The sequence below is a fragment of the Aquila chrysaetos genome, chromosome 8 (genome assembly GCF_900496995.4).
Source record: "Aquila chrysaetos chrysaetos chromosome 8, bAquChr1.4, whole genome shotgun sequence".
Lineage (NCBI taxonomy): Eukaryota > Metazoa > Chordata > Aves > Accipitriformes > Accipitridae > Aquila > Aquila chrysaetos.
In genome coordinates, this window is record NC_044011.1 from 15,252,642 (window position 1) to 15,277,930 (window position 25,289).

At 39.7% G+C, this 25,289-nt stretch overlaps 1 protein-coding gene across 17 annotated transcripts in view; it reads right to left on the reverse strand.

The window, feature by feature from the left end:
• Positions 1-25,289, reverse strand: part of SYNE1 (spectrin repeat containing nuclear envelope protein 1) — a 320,180-nt gene that overhangs the window by 261,612 nt on the left and 33,279 nt on the right. For 15 of the 17 annotated variants that reach the window (XM_030022698.1, XM_030022689.2, XM_030022699.1 and 12 more), the window contains exons 1-2: positions 3,301-3,394; positions 716-777 (exon numbers count right to left, since the gene is read on the reverse strand). In XM_030022698.1, coding sequence (XP_029878558.1) covers positions 716-777; positions 3,301-3,379 — 141 coding nt within the window. In that variant the 5' untranslated portion in view covers positions 3,380-3,394. Of the gene's footprint in view, positions 1-715; positions 778-3,300; positions 3,653-25,289 lie in introns of those variants that run through there. The other 2 variants (XM_041125449.1, XM_030022683.2) reach the window with 2 other exon arrangements.

Below are 25,289 nucleotides of genomic sequence, written 5' to 3' on the forward strand. Positions count from 1 at the left end.
TAAAAACATGCATTTTAAAGAGCACCTCTGGTGTTTAAATATTTTAATTTACTGGACCAATTGATAACTATGGTTAGAGTTGTGCTGTGTGAAAACTCTGGGAAATGCTAAATTAAATCTCACTGCTTATGTTGTCAGATAAAGTTGGTACCAGTTGTAGCTTAATACTTTCAAAATTGTGTGTAAATCACTGTCTGTATTCTGCTAAAACCAAAATTGGAGTTTTAGGTTGTGGTAAGAAGAAGCAACAATAGTTTCATGATAAATCCCAAGATGTATCAGATAATTAATTTGGCACCGGATTCACAAAGCACTATTTATGTTTTTAACCAGTTCAGGATGCCTCTATCAAACTACACAACAACTGACTCAAGTTTTATTCAAATACACTGCATGTAATAAGGTTAATATTTCGGTTTCACAGAATGCAGTTTCAAATATTTCCTCTGGCTGAAATAGCAGCTACTGTGCTACCTTTCAGTTTTGGCCAAAGGAGCTGGGTGGTTGCCTGCAGATGCCACTCACACTGCTGCAGCTGACCACTATAATGCTAAAAAGGATTCATCCTCTATGGTGTACAGATAATGGGGATCTCTTTTTAAGTTTATGCTGTTCTCCTCAGACAATGTGATAAGTTCTATACTCCAGGGCCTGTATAGGCATAGATAAAAAGGTTTGATTTTTTAAAAAAATAAATTTCGAAGCCATATATTACCTTAGCCAGATGAGTATTGATCCATTTTGTGAAAGTCCTTTTCTGCACTGACTCTTGCTCATCTGAGAAAAAAAGGAAATCAGTTTGATTAGACATTGCTGATTACTTTTGGATTTACATGATGGAAGAATGGTATTCCCTATTGACAACAAATGCATTCTGCATTTGCCAGAAATGCCACTGTATTTCCTTGAGACAGTTAATTTTGCCTCTAACTACCCATAACAAAAACTTCATATTCTTACAATAATGCTCTGACACTTGACTGTTTGAAGAGTTTCACAGCAAAGTTCAAGTCTTAATGAATCAATGACCAGTAAGACACCATTTCAAATCTGAGTGCCAAAATTATTTTGACTTCTAAGTCCATACTATATTTACCCAAGGTCTGAGCACCTAGAACTTCTCTGTACATTTTAACTACAATCCATGTCTTTCACGGTCAAGTTGCTTTTATGCAGAAAGTCAGTTAGGGACTTAGAAAAAGTACTCTTAGCATGTATATTTGAAAATGTTTAGAATGTTGAATTAAAGATTTGAAATTGCATTATTAAGCTTATTGGTCCTCTGGGAGATCCGGCCAGGAAGGAGCCATTAGCTAGTCCAGGCAGTTTCTATACTGGTACTTACTACCTCCCTTAGTCCTGTCTTGAAGCACTTGCCTGATTTATAGTGAATTTCACTCATTCTCACATAGTCCCTCAGGGACTGTTGCCAGCTGCATAGACAAAAATAGCTCCTGAATGAGCTCCTCCAACTTCAGCAGCCAGGGTCATGGCTGCAGAGGGAAGAGAATCACAGCACCATAACCAATCCACAAAGTCCTGTCCCTTCCTTGTGGGGAATCAGTTTTAACACGTGGAATAATTTCACAACAGGGGCATTCAAGTATTTATGTTGGAGATTTTTCTTTCAAAAATAAAAGGAAATACCTGTCTCACTGAAAAACAAATCGTGTTATTATCATCATCAGTTCTGAATGAGCCCCTTCATTTCTCTACAGAAAATCCAAATAAATAAAATTGCTGTTAAATATTTACTTCCTATAAGAACACATGCATGTCCCAAAACCTGCAGATGGAAAATCTAATTTTAGTTACTGCCTTTGCTACTGACTTGTGCAGCACTGAATAGTGATTTGATCTCTTTCACATCTGTAAAATTAAAAGGGAATATTCTTTAATCCCCTTTAAAGTTCTGGAATAGATAACTACTAAGTTTGATGCACGACTAATAATAAGCTCCCTGATTTACACTCATGCAATGCTGTTCCACAATGAGCGTACATAAAGACACAAATTACCACACAAAATTCATCAGGCAAAATGTTATCTTAAGTGGAACAACAATGGCTCCCTGACCACGTACGAGCTCCCAAAAGTGTTTGTGCATTATAAGTCGGGGATATTTTCTTTACATAGAAATGATATCTCAACATACAAGAAATACCAGAGGGAAAAAAGATACATATCCTTTCCAGCATCTATTGCTAGATCAGCACACTTCATATCTAAGAAAATAATTTTGCGTTCTTTATTTTCCTTTTGTTTGATTTCATTTGGCAGGCTGTCTTATATAATTTTTAAAACATTCTTTACATTCTCAGAATCTACTTGTTGCACTGACAGGCAAGTTATGAAAAATATCACACAAAATACTGCACCATGCTTCATTCAACACTATTTTTGGCAGGGGGTGTCTTGATGTTATATGAGACAATTGTTTCTGCATTCTGGAAAACAGACTTCTCGCTGTATGGTTTCTAACCACAAACAAGGTGTTTCCCTTGTGACATACAGTAAATGTCAGCTGTGCTCTGACAAGAAATTACATGTACAGGTAGCCCAGTTAATTTCAATGGAAGTACTTGCACACCTGAATTGGGTTGTGTGTAAGTAGGTGTGGGGATGGAGATGGAGCACGGACAGAATCAGTCCAGCTCTGGCTTCATTCACACCTCTGTAACTTAAAATTCCCCAGCAACCCTGATACAACAACAGTATGCCAAAAGAAAAGAATTGGGCCTTTAGAAGTCAAATTTCTGATCAAAGAAATGAGTGAAAATGATTCCCTAATTTGTAGTTCCAGTGCAACTTGGCAATTTAAGAAACAGCCTTCTAACAACAACTGGAAATCAGAGAACCAGCTGCCAGCTTTTAAACATTTATCTGCAGAAGATATACTCAGTTTCAGTCATATCAACAAACAGCAGAAATAGCCTTTCAAGATAATCTGTTTCAAGGGAATATATGTGAGCAATATATTCTTTATGAGCCCAACAGCAACTACTAATAATAAAGTTTCTGGGTTGTAGCATTTATTTTGTATAGGCTTAAAAGGAACAGATTTTACCACTATAAAACCTATGTCTGAACATAACACAAGTACTGCATTGATTTTACAAATTCCATTATAAATATAGTTTTTACAAATTTCCCTGGAAGCAAATGTGTTATTTTCATTGAACTGATGTAATTTCTCTGCAGAGGTACTGTTTATCTATACCCACAAGACGCATGTGCCATACAGTTTCTCACGCTCTCCCCACTTGCAAGGACTGTCAGCTCCTTATTTGCACCACTTACCCTGCCGGTACTGAAAGAACCCAGGAAGCAGATTTAACGATGTAACATTTCTGCCACCAGCACCTTTGTAGCAAGCCATAAGCGCTGCTGCTGCTGCTGTTGCTGCTGCGGCTGCTACTCCTGCCTCGCGTAGTGTGCAGGGTTTCTTTAGAACACAGGCAGAAGTAATTTTTCAAGAGCAATCTGATTTTTTTTCCTTCACTGGAAATGCAGGCCTCTTACACAAATCCCTCCACCTGCTCTTACCGGAGAATTCACATGAAGCCAAACCTTAAAAACATCTTTATATATTCTTGTAGAGACACAACAGCCAGACAAAGCCAGCTGTATTGGAACTAGCAGTTCTGCTGGTCTCACTGCCATCATCCTTCTCCACTGTTTTCCTGTGGAAAGATTTTATTATCCGAGCACCAGCCAATCCGCTAGCGGAAGCCTCTGATGTCAAGAGCCTGAATAATTCATCCAGGGACTGGGACAACCCAACTACACTGCCGATATCCTAAAGCAGCAAGATGTGTGGCTGCAAAAAGCGATGCAGTCTTCTCACCAGTGCTTTTCTAACAATATACTGCTCAGTAAGCATAAAAATGGCTGAATGGCATAGCCCTTCTCTAGGTTGTCATACATACAAAGGAAAGCAGCTTTTAAAAGCAACCACTTGGGTTCATCACTGCATACTCTATTTAGATATGAATGTCCTTCAGCTTTGCAACTGAAACAGTGAAGTGGAAGAAATAGCAAGCAATGATTCTGAACAGACATGAATGCCACTTAGCTTTTAATAATATATTTGAACTGTTTTACAAGAAGGATGAACCATATGTAAGGATGCACAGAATTTTTGGAGTGCACCTAGATCAGCCTGAAACATACTCAAATTTCTGATAATATGCAGTAGTTTCTATTTCATTAAATCAGAGCACCAGAGCATTTGAACAGACTTTGTTTTGCTCTGGTAAAAAGAAGGCAGTTATGAAACACTATGTGTGGAGATGCACATGTTGCTCACCCACAGGGGCCAACAGAGTAGTACACACTATTGGAATGAGAACAAAAGGCCCACTTTTATTATGCCATTTCAGTAAACGTATTGTTATAGAGGCTGAATTCAAATTTCTGTTTTCGTAGAACACAATGTCTCTGACAAGATGATTCTGCATCTGAAAGAAACAGTGCAAGAAAGTTTTGATTTATTTAATCGAATGTCTTCCTTTAATTGGCTAGAAATATCTACATATTTTTGCAAACCTTTTCTCTACTAAAGCACCACCATCAGACTGCATTTTTAGTTTGATTAGGAAAAAAAGACAAATGTAATTGGATATATTTACTTAAAAACATTTAGAACAAATTATTTTGAAAGATGAACAAAACCAACCATGAATCTTCAGACAGTTATGAATATGCTGATGAAATATTCATCATGAATACATATTATAATGACTAGTATCATGCATATCATGTATATACATCAAGAGACAGAGAGTAGTGGCATGCTTTCTAGCAGAGGTTTTCTAGAAACAGGCTTCCTAAGCAGCACAGTCCCTGCCTGCTGGCTGTGGCAGCAGCCCCTCCTCAGCTGCAGAGCTCCATGTGCCACAGGTGCGTGGTATACAGGAGCAGATCCCACATCCAGCACCTCTTGCCTCAGGTGCGTGGCGACTGGATGGTGGGAAGGCGGCTGCAGCGCAGGGTTGCAAATACAGGGTTCTGCTGCAAGGTGACACGAGGAGTCGTCTCACGCACTGAGTGAGAGACACGACAGCGCCAAGTTCACACATGTCTAAGAAAAGCACCTTGATTGATTCTCAGTGACCTAATATTGTGGAGATCTGTTTTGTTTCTTACTTTATTGCAATTCAATTCCAGTTGCTCACAGCTCCTCATTTTCAGCCTCCTTGTTTTCTTTGGTTTTGATGGTTCTGTCCTAAAACCATCAAGGAGCTTTTTTGTTTTGTTTTGTTTTCCAGGTCTTTGGCACCTCTAGGAATACTGCTAAACCAACCTGGAAGTGCAGAAAAGTGTGCCAAACCAGCTGCAATGCTTCAAGATGTCACTTGAGAAGACAACACAGCACAGAAAGTGGCAAACAGCACCCCGCTAGGAAATTTTGTTTGGTCAGCAATATGGCATAAATTCTCTAAAGCTTTCAATAAGGTATCTTATATAGCAATTTCCATCTTCATTAAGGACATTCTTAACTTAAAACAGCTGTAGAAAAGCTTGCAGAGTCAAAGTAATAATATGGAGACTCTAATTATGAAAAGGAGCAATATTTTAAGCTACATAGTTTAATCAACACCTCCGTAACAGATGGATTACCCCATTCAGGAGTACTGCACAGAGGCAATGCAGGCTCATTTCTTTTCCTTTAAGTTTCCAGTTCATGTTTTTTATGGGACAATGCCAGGACAGTTTTGCTTTTTAAAAAACAACAAACAAAAAAAAAGCTTTGGTGGTAGCTCTAAGAAGAAACAAAGGATGAGGAAGCTATGGGCAGTGGGAGCAAAGTAAGAAAGAGGGAAAAATTGACTTCAGCAGCCACTGCAATGCAGTTGACAACAAGACTTAGCAGTGCTGATACAAAGAATACATATTTTTAAATGCCTCATGCATTTAGAACTTTTCCATTTTTTATATTTGAGGAGAAATACAGGATTTGTCAAAGTGTGGCTTTTAGATATAGGCCTCTACTGAATGCATTTTATCAGAGACAATAAGACAGTCCCACTAACAGATCTGTTATCTAAATTTCCAAACTTTGAGACCTAGGTGCACACATGAGCTGTAGCCTGCTCCAGCACTGAGCACCACTGCTCCCCATCAGTTTCTGCAGAAAGGAAATCCATGCACAAGGCCCAGAAGGCAACAAGTCATCCTTGGCCAAAACCCTACTAGGGAAAAGGATGGGGATTGGCTCTCTGGGGTTCGCACCAGCATACACCATTGTTCAAGCTAGAGGTAACCTTAGTACGGTGGTTTGGAGGCCAAAGGTTTTATGTCATTTGGAAGAGTGGAAGTAGACAAAAATCCCTGTGTACTGGTGGAATAGTTACAGGAAACTGAAGTGTGGAAAAGCAGCCTCACAGCTGCAGAAACACCGCCTGCTGTGCAGCGTGTTGCTGGACAGCAATTGGCACACTGCTAAGAACTTTCTGCTGTTACTATCTGTCTGAAATGTATTTACAAAATATATATTTTGATTTTACGCATTTCTTATTTATTCCCTTCATTTCTAAGACAGAGAAGGTGTCTATCCAGCCACTAGTTAGAATGACATACAGAGTGATTCAATTTATCACCCAAAGAAGCTTGCATTTTAAAAAAATACGTGAGTATAACAAAATACAAACCAAACAAATCAATGGCTCTTCTTTTGTTCTTAGTTAATTTATTCTTATACAAGCACATTCACTAGTCAGTCTCTCTGGAAGCACTTTATGTGGACTGTGCAAGCAGTTTAGATTTTTGAAACCTGGAAACCCAGCGCCAGAGAGTGTGTTTTAACTCGGGCTGTTGGCTCCATCTCACAGAAGCACTTAGGCTGTCACAGAATATGTTTATACTGCGGGAACTGGGGGACTTCCAGTCCTTAAACATAAGGTCATGCCCTGTTGTGCCCATATTCACACATGCACAGGTCAAATGTTTGTGCTGTATCTAGACACACATCATCCCCCACTTTCTGTGCTCTGGTTTCCACAGGAAGGAACAGACCATGAACAGAGCACAGTGCACTGAAATAATCTTGATCCTTAGAAGTCAGGACATAGTCTGGACATAACTACTGCCCATAGCTGCCCTTCATGTTGATCAGCAGGGCTTCCCTCAGCATTGGAGAAACTAATGAGGACAGTATGATTTCTGCAGTGGATTGGAAGATTTGCCCAAAATGTCATTTTTATGACTTTGTGCATCTTTCCCGTGCCCAGTCCTTGCAGCATACTTGCTCCTATTTTGTGGTTTGAGTAACTAAAAAAAAGAACCGTGATTAAATTTTTCTGCTCCATATTTTGCCTGGATGGGCTGCATTTTGTTCTTCTCCACATGTAGAAGCAGAATGTCTTCAGAACTAATTAATGAATGTATTTGCATTTTATGTTTATTCATTTCTGTTTGTGCTGCTGCACTACTATTATTCTCATCATCTCCACTAACTTAATGTGATGTTGTCTTAATCACCATGTGGCTGTAAATATATTACTTACTTTCATAGTATCTACACTCAACTGAATACAGTCAGAAATGAAAAGAACACCTATTAGAAAACTATTATGTCCTCATTTAATTCATTTTTAAAAGCAGTATTCTGAAGAAGATCTTAACTAAAATCAGGATACTCAACATTTGAGATGATTATGTGCAATTCACGCTTCTACAGGTGTCTGTTTATTTACCAGTCTGGCATGGGTGACAGCGAACTTAGTTTTCACATGCACATACCTTTTTCTGGACCAATACACATAGTGAAAACAGCTTGATACAACTGATCGGACTCAACTTGGCATTTGTTCTTTTAATTACTTATTTTCCTTAATTGTATACTTAAAGAGATGGTTTAGATGGTGACAAATCAGCTTGAAATCTAGAAAATCCAGTGAAGTTCATTAACAAGAATAACTATTATACATTAAACTCAAATTTCAATCCATCCACGCTAATAAATAGGCATACCAGTTTAAGAACAAATTTTTCATAAAGACTTAAAGATTTAAACATACCCTGATGAAGAATCATTCTGTTGCCTATAAACTCTGTATCTACTACAGTAGCATCTGCAATGACCATGATAAAAAAATGATCTAAACAAATATTTGTGGTTTTTTCAGTTCACTGCAGTTCTGCAGCTGGCATCATGTACCATTTACACATTTTGCAGCAATTCTTTCCATTGACGTGAAAAGCTTGTGCATAATAACCTTTGTGTGGTGTTGGTCCACTGCCCTAGAGGTTTTTATAAAGTCAGATTGAACAAAACATGTCTCACTGGAAAGAAATTAATTTTTAACGGAAGTCTTAAAGACAAGCAGTAGTCACACCAAATCATTTAAAGAAGGTCTTTAAAAATGTTGAAATCTATCCAGATCAGTACCAGTATGTCTACAAGTATCTTTGTGAGTTAGGGCTTTAAGTAGTCATTCTACAGTCAAGAAGGATACTTAACATGCAGTTATACAAAAACATGAGATCAGATTGAAGGTAGCGTATGTCTGAAAATTGAAAGCGTAGGCTCCAATTCCATCTTTTACTCACTGTATGGCACATACATGACCTCCTAAAACAATGGAAAGTTTTGTTTTCCTGAAGCCAACCATGTCTGGTGGGCAAATCACTGTAACAGTTGTCATTGATTTTAAGCAGATTTGCTAATATTATATGACATTAATAGGACAGTTGACAACATTAAGCACTACAACCTGGAAAGACTTTGTGCAAGAATGTTTGAATTTGAATGTTTAATGTTTCTATTTAATAAGGCACAGAAACTTAAATGCACTGCACCAAATGCACTGCATGGAGCAAATTTCTACTACCAATGGTAAGATTACTATTTTTCTATGCCTACAGTGAGTTCAACAGCCCAAAAGCAGTGGAGAAAATTTGCCTCAGACATAGAAAAGCTCAGAAGCTACTGAAATAAATCAAAACTAATGGAGGCATACTAGGCACGCGCTGTCCAAGAGACTAAATCAGGATGTAGCGGTGCAGCATCTGCAATTTATACATAAACCTGTGCAGAAAACCTAAATACACATAATGATTCTGTCTTACAGAAAAGACATTCTACAATTATATCTCAGTTCTGTTTATATCTAAGGTCAGTGAAATGACAAGGGTTTACTAAATGTTTAGAAAAACATAGAAAACTATTTATTCTGTGGAAAGTCTGGGCAGTTTTACTCTTGAGATTATTTTACTATAGTTACACATATTGTAGACATGAAGCTCTATGAAAGTCTACCTAAGGGAAAGAATGCAATTACTGTTTTTGAAAGCTTGGAGGCATGATAATTTTAAATACATTTAGAATTAAATTATGAATTCTTTACTCACATATTCAGTTACTTTGAACTCAATAGGTTTAGTATTAGAAGTAAATAAAAGGGCTAAGTACTTAAAGGGTGGCTACGAGAGGCTCTCTTCACAAGGAGCCACATGGAGAAGATAATGGGCAATGAGTACAAGTTGCACAGGGAGAGGTTTCATCCTGATATAAGAAATAAATTTTTTACAGTGAGAGCAATCATTCACTGGAACAACTTCCTCAAGGACATGGTAGAGTCCCCATCACTGGAGGTTTTCAAGAAGCAATTGAACAAAGTGCTAGATAATCTCATCTAGGCTCCCTTTCCCACACAAGGTTAGACCAGATGATCTTTTGAGGTCCCTTCTAGCCTAACCTGTTCTTTGGCTCTATGAGTTTATGAAAAACTGTTCTGTATTATTAGTAAGAAATGTGCTATGTTACTTAAAACAGTCATAAGAATTTCTCACTATATTTATGAAATTATACATGTGCTCAAATATCTTCCAACTCAGGTTCAAACCAGAACCTTACAAATTAATTACTCTTCCAAGTGTGAATTGTAATAAAACAAAATTACATATGAGCACATATAAGAACTCAGTTCTAGGGGAAATGATAACTCCTGTGTTTCATTGTTCCTAGAATTAAGAGAGAGAGAGAGGGGGGGGGGGGGGGAGAGAGAGAGAGGTCTAGCATATCCTGCTGAAACAAATTAATACTTAAAAAGTTCCAGAAACAGAATGACGGCTGGCATCTGTGGAGGTGCTGAAAAGATGTTAGGAGTGAAGAACTGGGTGCAAGATGTATGTGCACCCACCTTTCCAACAGGGGTCTTGTACAAATATAACATGGCCTTAGATCATATGGTTATTCCTCTCAGAGCCACAACCATTTGCTTTTTCTGAATGCCAGCCTTCACAAAAGACTTGAATCTACTTTGGCACATTCACGATGGTTTCATATCTTCATCTAATTTCCTTTGTTTTCCTAAGCGTCTCCAAACAGACAATCCCTCACTTAAAAAATGATACCACTGGTATCTTCTTTCTGAAGTAATACATGACAAATTCTGCCACTTTTACACTAAGCAGTACCTAACTCAGAGAGTTCTCCCACTATCTACCACTGAAACAACTCACAAAGCAAGTTACTGTGCAGGTAGAGAAGTCAAGAACAAGGCTACTTTGATGAAGAAGCTTCCTTAAATACTGATGTAAGTAGGATAAAAGGTCGGAGTTCCTCAAAGACTAAGTCTAAGTCTTTAATATGTTCAGCCATGATTTTGGCAGGAAAATCACAACAGTGCTTATAAAGTTTACCAGTGACTCATATTTGGGAAACACCATTCCAATGGAATCAGAGTATCTTAAAAATAAAAGAAAGTAAACTGACTGAAGACTGGAAACAGATTACTAAACAGCTCAAAATGCAAGGCTACATACTCAGGGAGTAACATGAATTTCTGCTGTGAGGTGGAAACTCACTATATAGAAACCAAACTAGAGGAAGACACACTTTTTTAGTTCTGCTACAGGAGTGATGTAAGCCACTAGTGTGACAAAAAGCAAATGGAATCTTATGCTGCTATCAGGTAAGATATAATCAGCTGAAGCGGAGAATAAAAAATATTGTCCCAGACACAATAAGCACACATATGGAGTATTTTACAGAATTCTGGCAACCCATGTTCAAAAAATGTGAGCATCTGGAATAGATACTGAGATTAATAGGCTGAAGAGCTGATGTGAGAGAAAACTAAAACTGTGTAGATTGCTTACTCTCAGAAAGACTGTAACTGCCCTCTGCAAATATTAGAGAAAGGAATGAGCACCAGAAAAGGAAAAACCTCTTTAAATTAAAAGCCATGCAAAAGCACCACAGCAGAAGGCTGTGATGGGATAGGGATACATTTGAGCTGAAGTTAGAGGAACATTTTCACCCTTAAGAACAATGCTCTGAAGCGATCTCCCAAGACTCCAACACCATTTTATTGGTGTGGTAGCCTACAAAGGCAGATAATAGATGAATTAGAAGACTTTTCCACTCCTATATTCTAATGTGTCCTGTACACCTACCACAAAAATACAAACTTCCAAAGGAGGTGGAATTATCTATGCAAAAGTAGCACTGCGAGTATGGGAGAAGTACACATTATGTCACTCTTCACTCTGTGGCTGAATCTGTCCCCCTGTACTGGGTACCACATGGCACAGGTACACCTACACTTTTCTGATGACAAAATGAGTCCTTTAAAGTAGGATTTTAGGCCCTTATCACACAGTGTCCCAGTTTACCCCAAAATCAATTGAACAGAAGAAAAGCAAAACCAAAACAAAACAAATTAAAAAAGCAGCATAATTATGGAAATGAAAAGTTAACATTGTTACTATGGAGTATTAACAATATTCTGTGCTAAAATGATACTAATATTACAATGTAATGTGAAGCATACAGATCTTGCTGGTGAAAATTATATTTGAAAACCAGAAGCTGAAAAATCTAGGCCCACTGCTGTTTAATATCATCTGCAGATTTTTATACTATTCACTGTAAATTAATTACTGCTTGAGTCTATCTGTGGGAATCAAATACCACAGATAAAATTATTTTTCTCTACATACTTAAAGACACATTCTGTAGATGTGAATTGGTAAAATTTAGTTGGTTTAAACTGAGCTACATCAACTGCTGTCAGCAGTATTTTACTGCACTCACGCAGAGACAAAAAATTATATTTCTGTACTTTAATGTGGAATAAAAATTGTGAAATCTTATGTATTTGTATAGGATTTGATATGAATAAACAATGAAAGACAAATAAACCACACTCAGAACTGTGAAGTGCTCAGTCCCTAGCTGAGTACTTTTTCCTCTCAAGTGTAGAAACTTAGGGTATCAATTTCATTATTAAGTACATCTTGGACAAAAGCAAGATTCCAGCTAACCTTGCAGAATCATAGAATCACAGAGGTTGGAAGGGACCTCTGGAAGTCATCTGGTCCAACTGCCCTTCTCACGCAGGGCCACCTACAGCCAGCTGCCCAGGACCATGTCCAGGTGGCTTTTGTATATCTCCAAGGATGGAGACTCCACAACCTCTCTGGGCAACTTCTCCCAGTGCTCAGTCACTCTCACAGTGAAAAAGCATTTCCTGAAGTTCAGAGGGAACCTCCTGTGTTTCAGTTTGTGCCCACTGCCTCTGGTCCTGTCACTGGGCACCACTGACAAGAGCCTGGCTCTGTCCTCTTTGCACCCTCCCTTCAGGTATTTATACACATTGATAAGACCCCCTGAGCCACCTCTTCCGCAAGTTGAACAGCCTCAGCTCTCTCGGCCTCTCTTCATAGAAGACATGTTCCAGCCCCTTCATCAGCCTTGAGGTCCTTCGTTAGACTCTCTCCAGTATGTCCATGTCTCTCTTGTACCAGACAGCCCAGAACTGGACACAGTGCTCCAGGGGTGGCCTCACCAGCACGGAGTAGAGGGGAAGGATCACCTCCCTTGACCTGCTGGCAATGCTTTGTCTAATGCAGCTGAGGCTATCATCAGCTTTCTTTGTAGCAATGGCATGTTGCAGGCTTATGTAGCTATTTAATATTCCAAGGCTTCATAAGCCTGACGAAATGGGGACTAAGTATCAGTTTCTTATGAGGGTTCTACCTGTGATCTCATAATCAATTCCTTTATTTTAGCAGGATTTTTAGTATGCTGTTCATAAATTCAGAGTATTCACCAATAATGCTAGTAAATATTTTTGTTTATAGTAACAAATCTACTGATAATCCTAATACTAATAAAAAGACTAGAACAAAGCAACAGAACAGCTCAAATTCAGTAAGAAACAAACACAGACATGGTAATAGGGTTAAAATAACACTAACTTTTTGACACCAAACAATATACCCTGCTATGTTGTACAATGAAAAAAAGCACACCACGTAGAAAGACAGACAGCTGTCCAACAAACACCAGGCAGCAATTTGAGATGTTAACTATCCGAAAGTGAGGGATTTTCAAGGAAGTCAAATTAGGCAATATCCTGAACATGAACTAAGGTTTCCCTGCAGCAACAGTTACGTTTGTGATCCTTATTCTTGCAGTCTCTGTGCTCTCAGTGTTACACGAACATCTTGGAAAAAAGTGCACTGCTTTGACTACCTAGTCTGATAAAGTCCATTCACCATCAATGAGTTCTTTTCATGAAAGCTGCATAGGATCAACCATTTAGAACTTCAACCACTGTCATGCTCAAGTTAAACATCCAAATACCCCACTGAAGACATCTAATTACCTGAACATTCACGGAGCCCTCAAAGTGATAAGAATTATTGCCTATTTTCAGTTCAGCCAGCCAAAGGTAAAAGAGGCTGCTAAAACTTCAAGACAAACTGGTGAGTTACAAAGTGAAGTTCTATTAGGATTTGTTTCAATGAAAACTTGATTCCTACTGACAATTTTATTATGGTAACTAAGGACTGTCAAGGCCTGGAAGGCTGTATAATTGCTCAGCCATGGAAAGATAAAGGGAACTAGTAAAGAAACTATCTGATAAAGAGCTACAAACAGTGAAGAAATATAAACAAGATTACGATTTACTGCAAGCAATGCTTTAACAAGCCAATGGAAATAAAATTATTTTTTGTCTATTCATCTACAAGCTATTTGTGATGCAAAGAGTCTTAATTTTAGATTGGCTGCTTCTTCACTTTTTTCTCAATGCATGAATGAATAAATAGGAACTTCAGAGTTATACATTTGGCAAGAAGCAGAGCTCTGGCTTTCTCTGCAAAAATCTATCTAATTTGTCCAAATTACAAGCCTTTTCAAATTCTCACATACCCTTGAATTTTAGCACTTAGAATCTCCAACAGCCCACCTTCGTAACCTTGACAAAGCACTAAGCAGACTGCACATATACTGTTCCCACAAACAGTGGCTGAACATGCTTCAGCTCAGGGAGTATGGGGCAAAAATCAATCTTTACTGCCCATAATTGCTTCAGCTCTAAGTAATCCCAGAAAGAAACTCTTCTGCGTGCTCAGCATCTATCCCCACTTTCCCTGCCATCCCCATGATGGCAGCTAGATGTAGCTCTCTGTATCAGACACAGAAGGGACAAAAGCTGGGTTAAAGGGAGGAATCTAAGGAGGAAAGAAGAAAAGTGTGAATTATCTAGAAAGCATGTAGCCAGAAGGTGAGAAAAAACTCTGACTGGCAGCTGGAAAAGTGAAAGAAACAGGCAGAATCTGCTCATGCTATAGAACATCTATCCTGGAACGTATGATGCTATTATCATTGCCAAGACAACTCACAGAAGTTATATATGCCAGATGTAATTGTGTCTTTACAAACTTTATTTTCTCCCCTTCTACACATGTGTTAAGATCAGTCTTTAATTGCACAACCACACAGGTTTTATCCAAATGCTGCCTACCATTTTTGGTGCATAAATGGAAAATGGTCAATAAATAAGTTGGGGTTTTTTGTATTGTTTACAATTTTGCCCTCCCCATCAGACCTAATGATTAAGCATGTGACTTTGCAGTTCTTGTACTATTTCTGTAACATTGCTTCTCTATGATACGAAAATCCTATGAAAAGTAATAGGGGTGGGGTGGGGATGAGGATGTGTAATTAAGTTCATTAAAAAACACACACAAAAAAAATCCCTAAAGCCCAACTCTTTTGAAGAGAAAAATGTAAAAGAAGACTGGTTAATAATGTTCATGAAAACAATTTCATCAGCTGAAAACAAATCTTAGGAATGATGGACTTGATCATACATCAAAATCAGAGCCTGTTCTCTGAATATCATTCCACCCCAAAATCCTAGGATGCAAGCTGATAATCAACAACTATGTATCTTCACTTACGGGTTTTATTCATTCGTGTACTATGCCAGTTTATTCAATGGAACTGCATTGATCTGAACAGAATGACTCTGGCATAAAACTGGACATTGTTCAAATTAAAATGTACCTGTCTAGGCATTGATTAGTATTTTTAAATGTGATTTGGCATGCTCCTGTAAAACACCACAGCAAGCAATTTGAAATAAAAAGTAGATCAAAACAGTATTGCCACTACTGTGTTTGCCTTAAACAGTCCTTTCTGTAGCAGCAAATCACAGACACCACCGTGCAGGTAACAGAATATTTGTAGCAACTGCATTACTTAAAAGGACAGAAAGGAAACCTCGGCCATCATGTTAGAATGATGAAGTCCCTAGTCTTGTTGTAGGGCAGCAGCAGTAGTGCCAATGCCCTGGGAGAGGGAAAGGAGCCTCCCGCCCACCTCTGCCCTTGCCAGCTCAGCAGAAATCGAGCTTAAGGAGTTCAGGGGGAGAGTCACACAGCAAAGTGTGGGGTTTCTGGGGAACACTGCCTTGAAGGGAAAGGCAGCGGTGGCCTGCAAGCAAATAATCCTCCTCATCCCTAACAGCCAGGGGCAAGCAAGACTTTACTTCAAGCATTTATGATACATGGGGACTGCCCTTTAGAGAGAAGTGAGATGCTAATTTTGTGTTGTGACAATTATTTTTTTAAAGGGTTACTAGGCTACTGTCTCTTATATCTGTTCCTTTTTTTTTTTTTTTTTTTTTGTAGCAATAAATGATTTTCTTAACCATTTACTTAAACATAACGATGATCTTGGTCATCACTCATGCCCTAATCCTGCACCATGCTAACTAATGAGAATTGTGCCAGTGAATGAAACAAGCATTTGTCATTGAGATTATACATCAGATTGGCAACCATTTCTCATGTGAAGTACAAACGTACACTTCTTTCATATCATTGTTTTATAGCATATGCATTTGTGAAGAGAAAATATTTCCCTGTCACACAAAAAGTTTTGCTATTACTGGGCCCTGCTGAATAAAATCCTGCACTTACCACCTGCTAGCATCAATTTTTCCTAGAAATAATATTTTTGCAAGAAGCCTGAAAATCGGAAGATATACTGGGTTCATCAAGTCCACAACTGGTCACAGGAAGAACTTCTTACTGTTCTCCTGTAGGAACCCAATTCTAATTAAACTGACTGCATCTTGATGTTGACAGATGCATTCTTCTGTATAAAAATAAGCAGAAAAAGGTATTTCCTCATAGGGCATTTCACATGTATTAGATAGCTGAAAAGATATTAAAATGGTATGAAAAAGAAGAGATGATAAGCATATTCAGAGCAGGTTGTTCAATAAACAAAACAGAATAAAAAACCCAACAACCATCACAACGAAAAGAAACGTCTCACAAAATGCATAAAGACAGTGACAACTCAAATTTCCCCAGGAACTATGATGTGACTAAACGCTGTTCACATTTAATATATTCCTTGTCAAACCCAGTAGTTCTTATTGATACTTTTAATCAGAAAAATTCTTCAAGGTTTCATCACAGCTTTTATATAAGTGAATGATTGCAGAGTATCTACAGGGGCATCTGAAACACAGTGAAGGAAAACCCCACTCCACTGAAGCAACAGATTGTCTTGCTAATGATAGTAATAGTGCCAGAACTTAATCCAGAGGTTTTATTAAAAAATCTAAAACTAAGGCACTAGCACACAGATAGCAACGTGCAACCTGAATACTTTACCCCACACGGGGGACCTTACGCATACGGAATCCATGTCTTGCATCACTTGCCCTGTAAGGAGAAGCTAAGGGACGGGGTCTGGTTCAGCCTGGGGCAGACATGGCTTCAGGAGGATCTAGCTGCAGCCCTCTAGCACCTATGGGGAGGCCAGTAAGAAGATGGAACTGGGTTCTTCAGCGACATGGTGGGAGGATGAGAGACAATGGGCAGAAGCTGAAACAAGAGATGTTGTTTCAGGAAAGGAAATGCTTTCTCACTCAGAGGACTGTCAGGCAGTGGGTCAGGCCACCCAGAGAGGCTGTGCAGTCTCTGTCCATGGAGATAAAGCCCTGAGCAACCTGGTCTGAGCTCACAGCTGACCCAGCTGTAAGCTGGAAATTGAACTACAGACCTCCTTCCAGCCTGAATTTTCCTATCATCCTATGGCACATATCCTCCAGAGAAAGAGATAATGAAAATCACACTTTGCAAATAACTAACAGGAGCAAAACCAAGTGAAGTTCATTCAGTAAACCAGACAGCTGCACAGTAACTGGAAAAACACATATAGAAATGCTTCTTTAAGGAGGCTTGCTCATCCCTTACTGGCATACATGTGCACGACAGAAAGCAGTTATGAGATTTTTCACTCGTCCATACAGAAAAGGAGAGTAGTCACAACTACACACATTTATAAAGTTTTCATTGAAAGTGCCATTTTGTTGAATCTCAGAAGTTTGAAATTCCTCAGGTCCATCTAATTTTCACCTAACGTAAGGTTCCAAAATAATCCTAATTAATACTCCCCACTGCCAGAAAAACCAGTGCTCAATCGCCAGCCCTGGAACAGATAAACCTGACAGGTACGTTTCAGAGCCCTTGACGTTTCACTGCTAGTAGTTAAGGAAGTAACATCAGTCTCAAGGAGCACCTGTAAGGTGCATGCATTTTGATTTGCCACAAATTGCCAGAAAAAAAATCTTTGTCTTGGTCCGGTTCATACTTAAGCAGAAAAATACAATAAGAATATATTTTCAAGGGAAAAAAAAAAAACCACAACACCTTTCCTTCAGCTCATTCACACCTTACATGAGACGAGCTTCAGGAGAAGCTCTGAAAGCTATAAATGCACGTGTATGTGCATTTTATAAGGCACTCTGTGGAACTATCTGCAACTAAGTGAGATAAACAATAAAGGCTACAAAACCATAAGCATAACAACTTATTGAAATGTTTCCTATTTTGTTGAACAGTTACACTGAACATTATACTGCTCTGGCTGTATTTATTCCAGCCTTTGGTCTGCCCTGATGCAACTCCCCTGCAGAGCAGGAAGGCAGAGTAATATGGAATTCACTGCACTTTTCTTTACAGAAAGAAAACGCTTAACAGACCTTCCAGACTCTAAATCCATTTTATTCTGCTGGAGCAGTACGAGAGTAGGTTCCCTTAAACCAAGGATCTGATCCAAAGATGAAGTCAAATCAATGCTGGCATAGTTTGTTATTTTTTTCAAACATCTTTATACTCCTGCTGTGCAAGTGTATGCTGATTGCTGTCGATCGCAATGACCAGGCAGCTAATTACAGGTTCAGAAGACATTAACAATCAGTATAATAACACCCATACATGTTCTAGTGGGCATAACATACTGTTTGTATCCATAAGCACAGAGACAGTAACCTCATGAACTAAGAGAGAGTATGGTAGGTAGAATATCCACATGCTGCAGGATTTCCATGCATCTGTGGGACCAGGAAAGAATGGAGTGCATGAATGTTCATCATGGAGGCAAAATTTCTTCCCCATTTCCTGCGAGCCCTCTAAATGTGAGCTGAATTACAAACTCAAACTCTGACTGCCACCTAAATTGCTGCCTTTCACAGGAAAAGTGTTACAGAAACTCATTGGATATAATCTGGTGGACCTGGTGGTCCTCCAACACACCAGACATAAGCACATATCCCAACTCATAAGGGGATGACAACTTGGCTGCATTAACTCCCTACTATCCCGAGCTTGGCTTCATTAGGAAAGAGCAAGGCTCAGAAAAGTCAGGATACCACCCAGCTGACTTCTCTTAGAATCATAGAATCATTTAGGTTGGAAAAGACCTTTAAGATCATCAAGGCCAACCATCAACCCAACACCACCATGCCCACTAAACCATGTCCTGAAGTGCCACATCTACACATTTTTTGAACACCTCCAGGGATGGTGACTCCACCACTTCCCTGGGCAGCCTGTTCCAATGCCTGACAATCCTTTCAAGTAAAGAAATTTTCTTCTATGTCCAACCTAAACCTTCCCTGGTGCAACTTGAGGCCATTTGCTCTCGTTCTATCACTAGTTACTTGATAGAAGAGACCAGTACCCACCTCACTACAATCTCCTTCCAGGTAGTTGTAGAGAGCGATAAGGTCTGCCCTCGGCCTCCTCTTTTCCAGACTAAACAACCCCAGTTCCCTCAGCTGGTCCTCATAAGACTTGTGCTCCAGGCTCCTCACCAACTTGGTTGCCCTTCTCTGGACATGTTCCAGCACTTCAATGTCTTTCCTGTAGTGAGGGGCCCAAAACTGAACACAGCACTCGAGGTGCGGCCTCACCAGTGCCGAGTACAGGGGAACAATCACTTGCCTAGTCCTGCTGGCCACACTATTTCTGATACAAGCCAGGATGCCGTTGGCCTTCTTGGCCACCTGGGCACACTGCTGGCTCATATTCAGCCAACTGTCGACCAGCACCCCCAGGTCCTTTTCCACCAGGCAGCTTTCCAGCCACTCTTCCCCAAGCCTGTAGTGTTGTGTGGGGTTGTTGTGACCCAAGTGCAGGACCCGGCACTTGGCCTTGTTGAACCTCATACAACTGGCCTCGGCCCATCGATCCAGCCTGTCCAGATCCCTCTGTAGAGCCTTCCTACCCTCGAGCAGATCAACACTCCCGCCCAACTTGGTGTCGTCTGGGTGATCAAGACTCCAGGAGTCTGGGACACATACGTTCAACTTAGTTACAAACATTACTGCAGACTCCATGTTTCTTGTCCTCTTTACAAGCTTCACTTTGTGCTCAGTAGAGTCAACAGAAAGTCTTTATTACTGTGTAATGTCATACTTCACCACACTCACTTAACATGAAAAATACTGTTACTGAATCACAAAAGTGGCAATGCTTTGTGAGAAGCATATATCTTCTAAGAAATAGCCAGAAATGTTCAACAGAGTCAGAATAAAAATGCTGATAAATCTACTGATACTAACTTCTATATGTACTTTATAACAGACTTTATCACTTACATCATTGTCGTGGTTTAACCCCAGCCAGCAACTAAGCACCATGCAGCTGCTCACTCACTCCCCCCCCCACCCAGTGGCATGAGGGAGAAAATCGGGAAAAAGAAGCAAAACCCGCAGGTTGAGATAAGAACGGTTTAATAGAACAGAAAAGAAGAAACTAATTATGATAATGATAACACTAATAAAATGACAACAGCAATAATAAAAGTATTGGAATATACAAATGATGCGCAGTGCAATTGCTCGCCACCCACCGATCGACACCCAGCTAGTCCCCGAGTGGTGATTCCCCGCCCCCACTCCCCCCAGTTTATACACTAGATGTGGCGTCCCATGGTATGGAATACCCCGTTGGCCAGTTTGGGTCAGCTGCCCTGGCTGTGTCCTGTGCCAACCTCTTGTGCCCCTCCAGCTTTCTCGCTGGCTGGGCATGAGAAGCTGAAAAATCCTTGACTTTAGTCTAAACACTACTTAGCAACAACTGAAAACATCAGGGTTATCAACATTCTTCACATACTGAACTCAAAACATAGCACCATACCAGCTACTAGGAAGACAGTTAACTCTATCCCAGCTGAAACTAGGACAATCATTTACTTTTAAATGAGAGGATAAAATTGTGGCTTGCAGTTAGCAGCAGGGTAAAAACACCTGAGTAAAACTTTATTAAAGCAATTCTTGAGAAAGCAATATCTTCTTTTGTTGTTGTTGTTGTTTTTCACTGTACCTAAGATGTTTCTTCCTTTTGTTTTCTTTTTTAGTTACCATACTATGGAAAAAAAAAAAAAAAGGGAATTTAAAAAAAGTTGGAAATCTAACCTATATATTGTCCTTGTTTTGTACAGCTATTTTTTTATTCATTACATTTAGCATATATCTCTTCCTCTTCTGTGTCATTCTTTCATGATATACCTGAGGCCACCTTCTAGAAAGCCTAAAAGTTCTTGGCCTGATTGTGATTTCACACTGAGCCATTCCACTGACATCATGTTGTGGTTTAACCCCAGCCAGCAACTAAGCACCATGCAGCCGCTCACTCACTCCTCCCCACCACTCAGTGGGATGGGGGAGAAAATCAGGAAAAGTAGTAAAACTTGTGTGTTGAGATAAGAATGGTTTAATAGAACAGAAAAGAAGAAACTAATAATGATAATAACACTAACAAAATGACAGCAGTAGTAATAAAAGGATTGGAATATACAAATGATGCGCAGTGCAATTGCTCACCACCCACCAATTGACACCCCGTTAGTCCCCGAGCGGCGATCCCCCGCCCCCACTCCCCCCAGTTCCTATACTAGATGGGACGTCCCATGGTATGGAATACCCCGTTGGCCAGTTTGGGTCAGCTGCCCTGGCTGTGTCCTGTGCCAACCTCTTGTGCCCCTCCAGCTTTCTCGCTGGCTGGGCATGAGAAGCTGAAAAATCCTTGACTTTAGTCTAAACACTACTTAGCAACAACTGAAAACATCAGGGTTATCAACATTCTTCGCATACTGAACTCAAAACATAGCACCGTACCAGCTACTAGGAAGACACCTAACTCTGTCCCAGCTGAAACCAGGACACATCATTAGCATTGCACAAGAGTAAATTAGAGAACAATGAAAAGCACACAAGATTTAAACTTTACCTTTTTTAATCAGTCTTTTTCTTTTGATACTCCCCAGGATTCTTCTATTGTATTCTCGAAATAGCAAAACAAAATTATCATGAGAACCCACACAGACACGAAGTATCTGAATTTCATAATCAGTAAGCAGAATCCCTGAGGCCCTTCAGAACTTATAAGAGCACTTGTCAGTTTTGTCTAAAGATAACACAATACTGAAAGGCACAACATGGGGATTGTGCTGTAGATCAGAATGTCACGATCATGATGATGAACTAACTCAGTGAAAGGTAACTGCAGTTCACCAAAAACTACCACCCCCAAACGTTTGCTTATTTTTAGTTTTAAATTAACTTTCAAAAACACACTAAGATGTGGGTTATTAGGCAAAGTATCTAACAGTTAAGATAGATTATAGTAAAGCTGCCTCCCGAATCTGAGCATGGACCCTGTAAGAAGTTGGAGCAGCAACTGTGGCTTCCAAAGGGTCACATCCCTTCTGTTCCCACAGCAGTAGCCACTACCCCGGCTCCACAGGGGAAGCAGCAGCTCTAGCTTGGGCTTTCAGGGCTCTGGCACAGGCAAAGTAGGCAGCACAGCGGTGACCTTGTTCCTGTCCAGCAACGTGCTGCCTTTACTTTACGTATGCCAGGTGCACTCCTGTTAAATGTATGACTTTCTCAAGAGGTGTTAAAGAAGCACCGTGCACACTGCTGGTGCAGAAGGATGCAATGGCGACAGCAAGGATAGTACAAGAGCTGAATTTCCTTTCCTGTTTAGAAATATAGCTGCATGGCCATATGCTGTAACTGAGATGCAACTGGGGTGCTGGCTCATGAACACAAGTGAACCTGATTTACAACACCGATAGGTATTTCCTACCGGGCTGCAGCAACTGATAAAAATCATACTTGTGACACAGGAACGACGTTTGCCTCTTACTATCCTTATAGAATGGGACAGATAGCTGGCATTTCTCTGTTAACATTTATTCAAACAAAAGAAAACGGAATTTGTTCAGATTTGTTTCAGGAAAAAAAGCAAGGTTTGTGCTGCCCTAAGAAGTCAGCTGCTCATTCTGCTTTGTGCATGTCCACTGGAGAGGAAGAAGAGGCCTCAGGCCATTTTGAACTAATAAATAAATATCTAAATATCTACATGATGTCAGAATAATAAAATATTTGTTTATGGTAATTCATATTATGCGGTATTATCAGCAGTTCATGTAATGAGTTTTCCTAATTTCAGTGTAAAGTTTTGATTTCTTCTATTACTTTTGCCAAGACAAGCTATTATTATAATATTTAGGTATTACTGACCAGCATGAAATCATACCCCAGAAAAAAATCCCATTAACAAAGAAATGTATTACTGGGTGAATTTCTCCCACCTCTACACTTCTAGGAGAACCCAGCCCTTTGCTACTTGCTTTTTACTTCCCGGTGTGGTTTCTAGCTGGTGAAACTGACCCTTCACTCGTGAAGGGAAGCCACATTCCAGATGAAGCACACAGCTCAAGTAATTAATTTTGAGTGACCTCTAGTAAATCCTCCTAGAAGCAATGAATTTGTAGCAGCACCCTGAGCAGGGGGCCCAGGGAGCACAGCGTGGAGAGAGCAGCCAACACCAAGGATGGTGCGAGCAGCTGGACCTGGCAGCAGAGCTTGCAAATTTGCCGGGCATCAGGGGAAGGTGGGAGCTGGCCCCCACAGGGATCAAACACTGTCAGCCTCCTCAAGGGAGGTCTGGCTGTGAAACAACTTCGAGACCTAAATTCCTTCCCACCGGTTCAGTGCTGTGTTTCACACCATGTTTAATGCAAACTCTTCCTGTATCAATTTGTTTACGATTTTCTCATGATGACAATGTTTGCATTCAAAGACTGCACCTCTTAATTTTGAATTATTCCTCTAGTCTGGCAAAGCAATATTCCTCGCCTGTGACACAGTAGAAAAATTAAATGCTGTCTGGTCAACAAACAAGCCCAAACATGTCTGCCACGGCATACAGAGCTCAAATACTTCACTCCACTGCTTAATGGGATGTAACATTCACAGCATTACAACAAACTGTTTAACGTGTTTTCAGCTCAATCTGCTTTTACATCCTTGGCATAGATGTTTGACTACTGATATTATTTCATACCAGGAAACTAGAAAAACAGAGACGGAAATGATTACGTGCTACAACCTAGTATCTTGATCTATGCCTCAAAAACTGATAGCTGCATACCACAGTATTTTCTAATTGTTTTGGCAAAGGAGTTATACTTCCTGAAAGACACTGAAGATTTAAAGTCCTTGATCCAAGTCCAAGAAGCATTTATTAACTTCAGCAGGTCGAACCTTGTGTCCTAATCTGGAGAGAACTTAATAGTGGAATGCTGTGAAAAATTCAGTTTCCCATTGCTACTCTAGGCTAGTCCAAACTTACTGATAAAGTTTACACTGACAAGAAGAGTACTAAAGAATGATTCTAAAGGCAAACATCTGCAGATATCCTGAAGACCCCCTTTCATTAGGGTTAAGAGAAAGGATTAGGCCCTTCAGGCTCTCAGCACATGAAGGACAACTCTGCCACCTCCAGAGTGTAAAATAAAACTACTGCACCAATACTTTTGTAGGTAACTGCTATTAAAGTATTAACACAATTAGTACAAAAACAATTAATGTAATTATTCAAGAAGTTTGAGTAAAAGCATCACCTGAGTGACCCATTGCAGAAAACATCTTATTCCCAAAGTCCATGGTTTATCATATCAGCCCCATTTACACATCGTGAGGCTAGATGAATATAACCACAAGCAGCCCGGAGCCAAAAGCGTGATGGAACAGCTCTGCCCAAGAATCAGCTCAAATGACAGCTTCCACAGAAAGGCTCACATTTCAGTTGCAAACTGAATGAGAGAAGTTTCTTAAATTCTCCCCTGCAGGGTCCACACCAGAGCCAGTTACATTCTCGGGATTAACTGAGATATCAGGATATGATAAGGACCGACTCCTCAAAATGGTGATTTTTTTTGTCGTTTGGTTTTGTTTTTTTTTTTAAATTATATTGAGATCTTTATCTTCTGGAGCCATACACCCCAGGCATCTAATTTTTAAGCCTTCCTCTTCAGCCATGAAGACCAAAAGATGATTTAATGTTTTATTTTAGTATTTTACTAATAACTGAATCCAAGAAGCATCAAGTATTATGAGAGCTGTCCACTCTTAAACAAAGGCTGAAAATGGTCTTTTAAGTACATGTTGATGATAGAGAACCTCAGACATTCCAGAGCCAAAAAAAAACCTGACACAAATATTAAGACGCTAAAGTGAACATCCCCCAAAGCAGGTCTAGTCCTTGCTCCAACTATAATTCTGTCTTTCACTACAATTTGTCTTTCAGTGCTTTGAAACTGAAAAAAACCACATTAAAATAAAACCATTATAGCTCACAACCAAAACCACTGAACTCTAACACAATGTCATTTC